We start from the raw sequence: 10,972 nt of genomic DNA, 5'->3' as shown, positions 1-10,972 counted from the left end.
AAACAGAGGTGGCGGTGAATTTGATTTGTTGCATCGTGTGATATTTTTCCAAACGAGTTACAATTTAATCCTACAGCTTTAAAAAAATTATCAATTTTTTAAAGGCACAAAAATTCTACATATTACTACGATACAAAGAAAGGTAAAGGATTTAGTATTTATTATTTAAAAAAACTTTATTAGGTTACGACTAAAAGATATATATTAATTATTATTATTATTATTATTATTATTATTATTATTATTATTATTATTATTATTATTATTATTTATTTCAATAATAATTTTCGGTTAACAAAGAATATTATATGTAATTTTTTTATTGTTTTTTAAGCTCAAAGTAATAAATCAAAGTCTAACAATTTTTTCTTATTGAGGAGCCAATCTTTTTTATTTTTAATATTTTAATATAATTATAAATCAATAAATAAGTATACTTTTTATAAAAAACTATAATTTTTAACAAAAAAATCTGCATGTATTACAAAAAAATGCACGTTTTATAAAAGATTGCACTTTTTATCAAAAAAAAAAAAAAACTGCACAATGTATTAAAAAATTACATTTTTTTTAACAAAAACAACTGCACGTTTTAGAACAAAATTGCATATTTTATAAAAAAAGCTGCATTTTTAAATGAAAAATGCACGTTTTATATAAAAAAAAAATTAAAATAGCAAATTATAAGTTTATGGGTTTACGACTAAAAAAAAAATAAGAAAATGATGAAAATTTATTTTTTTATAATATTATTTATATTATTATATTATAAAAACAACATTATTGCTGTTTTTTTTATCTTAACAAAAAAATAATTTAAAATTATGAATATTATTTATATTCATAGATTTAATGTATAAGTCGCGTCTACAATTTTATAAGTGACTTAAACTTACGGAAAGATTTTCTATGATTATAGATGATTAGTTGTTGTTTATTTTATTTCAGATTTTGTTATATAATTTTTAAAATTAAAGATGAAGATTTTTTCAGATTTTTTCCTATAATATTATTTATAGTATCAATAATGTTAGGTTGATGAAAATTTATTTGGAATTTTATGTTTTTATAATATTATATCTGTTATTATATAATAAAAACAATATTACTATTGTTTTTTTTTTTATCTTAATAAAAAATAAATTTAAAATTATTAATATTAACAAAGTTAGTAATAAAAATATAATTTTTAATTAATAATGATTTATTGATTAAGTTATAATGAACTAATATTAAAAGGCGGTCAAATAATAATTATATTGTGATGATGACCAAAAAAGTAAAGTTAATAATAATTGTATGGTAATAATTTATCATCATTCACCTAAAAAGTAAGTCTAATGGTGTAGGTTGGTATTGTAGGTTGGTGTGTCCATAGTGGAACCTTTCTTTTCCTAAAACAATTGTAAAATTTGGTTGACCTTAGACTTTGACCGTTGATCGTTGACTTTTTGACTAGTTTGACTTTTGGTCAAACTTGGATATTTTGAGCTTTAGACTGATCTTTAGCTTGTGTATGGTTCTAGGCAGTTCGTGTAGGTAACTCTTTGGGAATTCGATTAGTCGGATTCTGCTCGGGGATTTAGGTGAGTTTTCTTACTATACTGTAGGACACTAGGTGTCATTGAATGCATGTTATCTTTGTGACTCTTGCTTGTATGCTCTCGGCTGGGCCAGTTATATATTGTTGGGTTGAGCCCGTTTACATGATGGGTTGGGCCCGCTTGAATGAAACATAATTGTTGGGCTAGGCCCATTGCTTGTATAGTGTGTGGTTTTTGGGAAACTCACTAAACTTTGTGTTTACGGTTTTAAATTTAACTTCTTTCAAGTTCTGGTAGGAAGGGGAAGGGAGCGACTTGATTGTATCACATCCATTGGAGATTTCCACATTAATAACCTTTATGTTTGTACTCTAATTAGATTTTTAAACAAAAATGGTTTTGTTTAGATTTTTGAACTTGCAATTGGAGCAAATGTTGTTAATATGAAATGAAAATTTACTGTGGAATTTTGGATGTTACGTTATGGTTTATGAATGAATAAATACTTATGAGTTTAATTTTAATGAGTAAAGACTATTTTATTTTGTGTGTTAATAAATACTTAACAATTTGTGATTTAAATATTAAAGACTTGTTATTTAAATACTAAAGACTTACGTTTTTAAGATTAAAGATATAAGAATTTAAAAGAGAATGTTTTTGTATTGCCTAGTTCCTGGTACACATTTTATTAATAATTTATTCATATTTACAGAGCAACTCAATGAGTTGGAAGCCCCAAACTCGTCGAGTACATATTGTTAGAACCGTGTAATTTAAGTAACCCACTCGACGAGTTGAGAGTGATGGGTTTTAGCCATAAGAACATCTTATGTGCTCATGCAACCCTAATGCTTGGATCTAGGTTTCTCTATTGTACATGCTATTCATCCAAGACTTTGAAACCCTAATTCTAGACCGGCTGAGATGAAACCCTAATTTCCAGGGTTTTGCACCCTATTTAAAGGACTTAATCTTTTCCCATAGCCTCTCATCAACCTCCCTGAAACCCTAAATCGTATTGTGAGCTCCTTGCTGAGAAACTTGAGGTTTTGAGTGGGTTTTTGTGCTTGGTGAAGGATTTGGAATAGCTAAAAGGGCATTGAGTTCGAGGGGAAGCACTAGATCTGGGATCTCTTCCATCTTTGGCAACGTTCTGAGGTAAAAAGTCCCTAACTTGATGATTAATAACTTAGATCTCTCTTAGTCTTGTTTTATGGGTCTTTTTGACCCCATTGTCGGAAGCATGATAACCTTCATAGTCCTGATGATACAAACTCCTATTCTCAGTGTTATTTGGTCCTTAGATTCATGAAAAGTGTCCTAAATCCATTCTTGTCCAAGAAAAGATCATGTCCATAGAAGTAGGTTGCGATATCTCGAGATTGGGTCCATTTGAGGCATGCAAAGCGATCAAGTTGTCGACTTTACATAATTATGCCATGGAAACAATGTAGATCTATATTCTGGAACCTTAGATCTAAGGAAAGGGATGAATAGACTAGAAATGCAAGAAGCTCGGTGAGTTCATAGAGAAACTCGGCGAGTTAGGTTGAACATTCCCGATTCTATTAATGGAAGTTGGCGAGTCCATAAGGGAACTCGACGAGTTGTACTAGGAAAGTCCCGTTTCTGTTGATAAGGAGGAACTCGGCGAGCTAGAGGAAAACTCGACGAGTTAGATCGCGATTTGACGATTGTGTGATTCATAAGAACTCGACGAGTTGAGTCAACTCTGAGCATTGACTTTGAGTTGAATTTGACTTTGACTTGACCAGAGTTGACCCTTAAGGGTTATGAGTATGGAGTGGTATCTAAGAGGTTGTTTTGGTTGAGGGAGTGAGTAGAGCTAATTCCAGGCAGAGACGTTTCAACTATCATCCGACAGTGAGGTGAGTTTCCTCTTGGTTTGAATGGGTCGAAGGCACTAAGGTCGACCTGTATATGTTATTTGTATTGATTAGTAGTTGAGTGTGGGCGAGGCCCGTGTCTAATAGATAGCGGAGTGTGGGCGCGGCCCGTATCTCATAGCATTATTTGAGTATGGATATATGTAACACCCTGAAATAAGGTATGTATCAATAACGCTTACTAATAATGTGCCCTAGCAATCACAAAAAGAACCGCGCCGGCTGGGCTAGAACGCCCGAAGGCTTAGCACGCCCGGCGGGACAAACCTAGAAGAACTCACACCCTTTAGCGCCTCAAAGGGCAAGGCGCTCCCTCAGAAAGGCTCGTGCCCGCTAAGGACGCCTTCCACTCTAAGACAAATGATACGGTCAAGAGACAAAGCAGACGATTAGTGCACTATTGCGAGAACCAATAACAGCGCTCTGACAGATAGAGGAGCACGATCCTCCAATCAGTGCCCTTGATCATGTCGCCTCTGGCGATCCTATCTCGTACGAACGATCAAGAGCGCCTAATATAAAAGGCTACACTCACCCTAACAGGTAAGTCGCCTTCTCCAAGTAATACCCCAAAAACCCTAAAACACCCAACTGACTTGACCATCGGAGCATCTTTCCGGGAGCTCCTCCCGGGAAACGGTTGAAGGCCTTCTTTCCATTGTGACTTTGCAGGAACCATGAGACCACCGGTGCCGAAGCTCACAGAAACCTGAGTCCAATGTCACATCATTTGGCGCCATCCGTTGCGTGACGAAAGACACAACTAAAAGCACACTGTTCACGAGAAAGAAATGACATCTGGCGACAATGGAGGTTCCAGTGGGACACCAACTAGTTCCATTCGGCCAATGGCAGTGTTGGAAGAAACGCTACCACCCATAGTGGTCGCAAGAGAGGTGCCAGATGAAGGTGGTTCGGTGGTGACCGTTGAACCACTAGGAAGAAAACAACAAACGGCCGATGAGGAACACTTTTCTTCCGCTACTGTCGTAACTAGAATCACTCCGGCGCAGACGTCCCAACCACTTCCTGTGCCATCAACGGAAAACATACATGGCGTAACAACGATTCCACCTCAACAGCCGATGCTAGCCCAAATGATAATGCTGCCACCTACATTATTTCAAACACCACCGCTAGGTCAAATGGCGACGACGCAACTGGTAGCTTCCCAGATGCCACCACTGTTTAACCCAATGGCGAGAGAGCAACAAGCGATGCTTCAAGCAATTCCACCATTAACTCAGATGATCGGCACGCAATCAACATTCCATCCATCACTGATAATCTAGACACAACCGGAAGCACAAGCAACTCCCGCAATGTCACCGCTAGCCCAAGCAATGACAACCCAAACACCGGTTTTCTTGACATAGCCATTTCCAATGAACACACCATTCTTTCCAGTAAATTCCTACTACCAACAAGCTGTATCAAAACGGTAAGGGAATATTTCACAAGATTCAAGAATGCCACACTGGATGTTCCAGGGCACGATGAGGGACTAATAGCAGGAGCCTTCACATGGGGACTCCTATCGGGCCCTCTATCCCAAAAACTCATGGGCAAGAAACTGCAGACACGGGCCGAACTGAAAGAAAAAAGTAGAACGATATTTGAGACAAGAAGAAGGAGAGGCAACGAAACAGGCGTACCTAAACGCCATGACTATCCCTGCGAAGCGCCATATGCCTACTCACGCAGAGACGCAAAGCGGGAACAAGAATTTTGGGTAAGGAAAACGCTTGCAGGGGCGTTTCATACCATTCGCCAGAGATGACAGGCGAGGCCGACGGCCAGACATTTATGTATTCGCAGACAAACAGCAGCCCGCGAAAGCGGCGAAGGGGCGATTTTGCGAATACTATAAGAACAAAACACATGACACCACTAACTGTTCGGTGTTAAAGAAGGAAATGGAGGAAAAAAAGCTAAAAGGAAACCTCATCGAGATAGCACGAAGCCTCTGCGCCAAATTTGAGGTCGAAAACGCCAAGGATGCAACAAAAAAGCATGCTCAGCCTTGGAAAATTCTCGTGATACGAGGTAAACGGGAGAGGCAGGACGACCAGGATGACCTAACAAGGCTCACCAAAACATTGCAAGGGCTCACATTTTCAATGAAAGAACCTCGACCCAAATGCTGGAGGGGAGATAACCCACTTATAATCCAAGGGTCCATTAGAAACATGACAATCCATAGGGTGTACATCAACACAGGCAGCCCGACGGACATCATCTACGGACATTGTTTCCGGCTCCTCCCAGATAGATGGAAGGAAAATCTCAAGCCCACTACAGGAAGGCTCGTAGGTTTCACAGGTCATAGCCTATGGCCCATAGGCACAATTCACCTACCGCTAACGCTGACAAACCACGAAAAGAAATGAATGAAGACGACCCTAATCGACTTCGTCATAATACAACATCTGGTAGAGCATAAAATCATTCTGGGAAGGACAACTCTACTCAAGATAGGAGCAGTCCTGTTAATAATGCACGAGATTGTAAAATTCAGCATCACCGAAGGGCCAAGCACAATCCTCACAACTCCGCCGAGGGAGCTACAATGTTTCGAGGTCATGCGGCCGGCAGAAATAGCGCAAGAAAGTAAGAAGGCACGAGTTAAACTAGCAAACGGAAAAGAGGTCATCCAAGAAAAATACCTATATCAGCCGGTCAACGTCGACAGTAATCTCCTCGAACCAACTAGGCGCGCGTCGATCAATCTTTTGAAACAATACAAACATGTTTTCGCATGGACCCCCACCGACATGGTAGGGGTAAACCTGGAAGTAATAGAGCACATGTTAATGATCAAGAAGGGCACGAAGGAAGTTAAGCAGAAAAAGATGGTTCAAGAAGGAGACCGTAATAGAGCAATCAACGCTGAGGTAGCCAAACTGACAAAAGCAGGGATCCTAAGGGAAGTGATCTTCCCAACCTGGATTGCAAACCCTGTCATGGTATGGAAACATGACGGCTTATGGCGCATATGCATCGACTACTCTGACTTAAACAAATCATGCCCCAAAGACTGTTACCCCTTAACAGAGATTGGTCAGAAGGTAGAGTTGCTGCAAGGGTTCAAGTTAAAATGCTTTTTGGATGCATACAAGGGGTATCATTAGATCCTGATGAGCAAAGAAGACGAAGAGAAACCAACTTTTTACACAGACCATGGAGCTTTCTGCTACACCAAGATGTCGTTCAAGCTAAAAAACGCAGGTGCAACATACCAACGATTATTCATCTCCATATTCACCAAATAAATCGGAAGAAATATTGAGGTATATATCGAAGACATGGTCATCATCAAAATCCTAGATGAAGGGAAGTTACTAGAGAAGGCCAGGATGAAACTAAACCCTTGTGAGCGCACCTTCCAAGTGGAAGAAGGGCAGTTCCTGGGATACTATGTTACCAGGGAAGGAATATAGCCTAGCCCAGTCAAGGTGGATGAACTCATGGAGACCCCGTCGTTAAGCACCCTTAGGGACGCCCAAGGCTTGAACGGAAAGCTCACAGCCCTTAGTCGCTTCATCTCGAAATCGGCCGACAAGGCTATGCCACTCTTTCACACGCTTAAGGGATGTATTGAGAAAAATAACTTCCAGTGGACAACAGCAATAGAGGCAGTGCTTCAGCAAATCAAAGAGGCCTTGCACAATTTACCCACGCTAGCCAACCCTATCCCAGGCGAAACGTTGCAGATGTATCTCTCTGCCTTAGCCGAAGCCATCTCATCTGTTTTGTTCGTGGAAAGAGAAGGAAAACAAACACCAGTCTACTTCGTTAGTCGGGCATTGCAGGGTCCTGAACTCAATTATCCAACTCTTGAAAAGCTAGTGCTCGCACTCATCTATGCTGCACGGCGCCTGAGGCGCTATTTCCAGGCACATCAGATAGAAGTACTAACAAACTGTCTAATCAAGCAGATATTGCTCAAGCCATAGACTTCTGGATGACTTGCAAAATGGGCAATTGAACTAGGTGAACATGACATCAACTATCATCCATGAACAAGAATCAATGGGAAAGCACTTGCAGATTTCCTGCTCGAAATCCCCGAGGGAGGGGAAGAATGAACCAGGAAGGAATAACAGCAACAAGGGAAACACCAAAGGACAAGCAGAGATCAACCTTATACACGGACAGTGCGTCCAACAGGGAAGGCTCAGGAGCAGGCCTAATATTGACCAACCCAGAGGGGGAGGAAGTCATATACGCTCTCCATTTTGACTTCCACAATTTTAATAATGAGGTGGAATACGAGCCTTTGCTTGCCGACCTACGATTAGCCAAGCAAATGGGGGGTGGAAGCAGTGGTAGCCCTGACAGAATCAAGACTGGCCGCCAACCAAATAAACAGAAGCTTCGAAACAAAAGATAAGAGAATGGAGAAGTATGCTAGGATAGTGCAACGGCTCGTCAAGTCATTCAAAGAGGTTGTCATTAAGCAAATACCAAGAAGTGAGAACATAAGGGCAGACGCCCTAAGCAAGCTGGTGTCAACATGCTTTGACCACCTGTCCAAGAAGGTCTTAGTGGAGTTGCTCAAGGAAAGAAGCATAGATGAGCGGAAAGTGAACACCTTGACAACATCCAAATGTACATGGATGAACCCTCTAATTGAGTACTTGCAGCACGATCTTCTACCGGAAAGCCATGAAGAGGACAGGAAAATACGCGTTAAAGCACCTTCGTATGTGCTCGTGGATGAGGAACTATATCGGAAAGGATTTACAACACCTTGGCTCAAATGTGTAGACGAGGCCAAGGGCAAGAAAGCGCTCCAGGAGGCATACACTGGCTAGGTGGATGCGTATGAGGGAGCACATTGTAACATCCCGTTAATTTTCTACTTGTAAAGTCAAACTTGGGTCAATTAAAGTCCTCTTTATTGTTTGGATTTTTATTAAGGATAGAATAATAACCTTTGCATATTAAAAACCCTAAGAATATTAGATGTTTAAGAAGGGAATTAAATTGAATCCAAGAAGTTTCATCTCTTTTTCTTCTTTTCCCTTCGGACCGCAAACGAGGGCTGCATACAAGGCCGTAAACCTTCAGACTGTGAACGAGGCCGTGATTAGGCTTCGGGCCGTTAATGCGTCTGATCTTATCTCCTCAGAAAAACGAACCTTATCATCTTGGATTTTGTTCTCGGCTTCGGACCGTGTATGAGGTTCACAGCTGTGAACCCTTCTGACTATGAACCCCCGCATATATACATATATATATATATACATATATATATATATATATATATACATATATATATATATATATATATATATATATATATATATATATTTGTTTCAGCTTATTTTACTTCATTTCTACACTCTCACACGGAATTCCAACCTGATGCTCTCAAGTATCATCAGCCAAGAACAACCTCTCTCCTCAAGAACATGCTAAATTCATCCTTTCTCATCATATTCAAGTGTTAATAACTAGTTCTTCATAAGATCTAACATATATCACCTCTTGATCTGGTTATCATTTCAATAATATCCTTCAATCTTCTTATACTTGGCTGAAAACCTGGTAATTTCAATAGTTTACATGAAGAACACGCGAAGAACACGAAGAACACCCACCTGAAAGCTTTAAATCTACTTAGAAACTTGCTTAGGATCTTTAGGTGTTTGTTGAGAGAAAAACTTTGGAGACACACTTGAACAAACGTTAGAACAAGTATATTGCAGAATAGAGTTAATCTCAAAGGATCTAAAAGCTCAACAATAATATAGTTAGAGTTAGGGAGTTAGTTGCGGAATTTAAAGAAATAGAAATGACAACAATTATTATATCAAGAATACACTTAAGCTAATTCGTAACAAGGAATGCATTCACTCCAAGTTAATAAGGAAGATCAAACTTAGTGATTAAGTCTTACAGACTTGCTCTGGAGAGAGGTTGTATTCAGATATGTTTAAGTAACAGTTGAGAGTAAGAAGAGTAGAAAGATAGAGAAATGAAGAAGATAACTTAGAGAAATATATTCAGAATAAGTTCATAAGTTATCAGTAAGTGGTAAGAAGTGTATACGATACAAGAGAATGAGTCTCTATTTATAGAGACTATGAACTAGACTAAGACTCTATAAGCAGCCGTGCAAGGCATACTGGATAATAGAGTGAATTACATAAAAGACAAGTAAAAGTAATCTAGTAGACTGCGGTAGCAAAAGACTGGTTGCGGTTGCAGTTGCAGAATTGACTCCGGGTGCTGGATTGGCTGCGGGTGCTGAACCGTTGCGGTAGTAGAGAGAAGGTTGCGGTAGTTGATTTCAAGAGGGTCACTTTTATAATTCAACAATTTCCCCCTAAGTGACCTCTTTAACTCCGGTTCAGCTATCAAGTTTGAGGAACTTGATCAAAATCCACCAAAATTTCCTAACATTCTCCAGCCATGTAATTCTCCTTGTAACCTCAAACTTGAGTTCTGCAGTAGTATGCTTCGATTTTTCCACTGTGGTCCGGCAGATTTCAAGTTGAATCTTTGGCAGGTGGTGCATGGCATTCATCGGAATGAAGTATTTGACGTTGTGTGTCTTCCGTTTGAATATGATGCCAAGTTCCGGGAAGTTGGTTGCGCCTAGTGATCTTTCTTCGTAGCCTTCGGTAAGCATTGGCACAGGTTCAAGTGGTGGAAGGTCAAATCTCTTGAGCATGGTGGGGTAGATGTCCACGTCAATCTTCGCAAAGTCATACACTGTGTCCCTTAAGAAAGAGTTGACTTTTTCAAGTGCTATTTGCATCTTGGGGTGCTTTTCTGCCTTGTTCTGGAACACCCTGGCAATAAGAAAAATTTCTTCTGGATTTATGCATGGGAAGTCTGCCTGGGTGCGGATGTAGTCATGCTCCCTTCTGGTGAGGGTATACTGGACAAAATCAGCCTTCATGAACTTCCACATTTTGTAGTTCTTGACTACGGATGGTATGTCGTTAGACCATATTTTTTCAATGGAGGAGGAATGTTTAGCATAGAAACGGTTTAATCTCTCAAACTCCATTGGCAGTCTTTTGTGGGTAGGAAGGCTGCTGTCAAATGGCTCAAACACTGCAAAGTATTTGGCATTTGGTGAAATTGGAATGTCCCAGTACCCATCAGAAGGGGGTTCAACATATGTCAGATGCGGTGTATAGTCTTCATCTAGCAGCCTGCGGTGCGGATTGACCCATGAGTTAATTAGTGACTCATCAATCATGGTGTCGAATCCGCACTCTCTCCAGATGAGTTCGGCTAACTTGGCTGCTTTCCAGTCTTGTTTTCTTTAAGCTGTGGCAGGGGAGTCTGTGGAGCTTTCGGATGACATGTTCTCCTCCAAAGTTTTGAAGTGAGGAGGAGTCTTAGGCTTTTTGGGTGTGTCTTTAGGAGGTGAAGTGGGGGGAGTTGGAATATGTTGAGATGGTTGCGGTGAAGGCCGGGGTGTTGGAATTTTTTCAGTGGTGATGGGGGGACTCTGATGGAAAGAGGAATTAGAGTGGTGGACTTCTTCTTCTTCTT

General features: G+C 39.8%; 1 protein-coding gene across 1 annotated transcript; it reads left to right on the top strand.

Moving 5' to 3' along the window:
• Positions 1–7,851: 7,851 nt before the first annotated feature.
• On the top strand, positions 7,852–8,271 carry LOC145010457 (uncharacterized). Its single transcript, XM_078968996.1, has one exon. It carries the CDS (start codon positions 7,852–7,854, stop codon positions 8,269–8,271), a length of 420 nt encoding a protein of 139 aa, XP_078825122.1.
• The last annotated feature ends 2,701 nt before the right edge of the window (positions 8,272–10,972 follow it).

This window comes from Lactuca saligna, chromosome 8, assembly GCF_052625555.1.
Source record: "Lactuca saligna cultivar CGN05327 chromosome 8, ASM5262555v1, whole genome shotgun sequence".
Lineage (NCBI taxonomy): Eukaryota > Viridiplantae > Streptophyta > Magnoliopsida > Asterales > Asteraceae > Lactuca > Lactuca saligna.
This window is presented reverse-complemented; position numbering and strand designations above follow the sequence as displayed.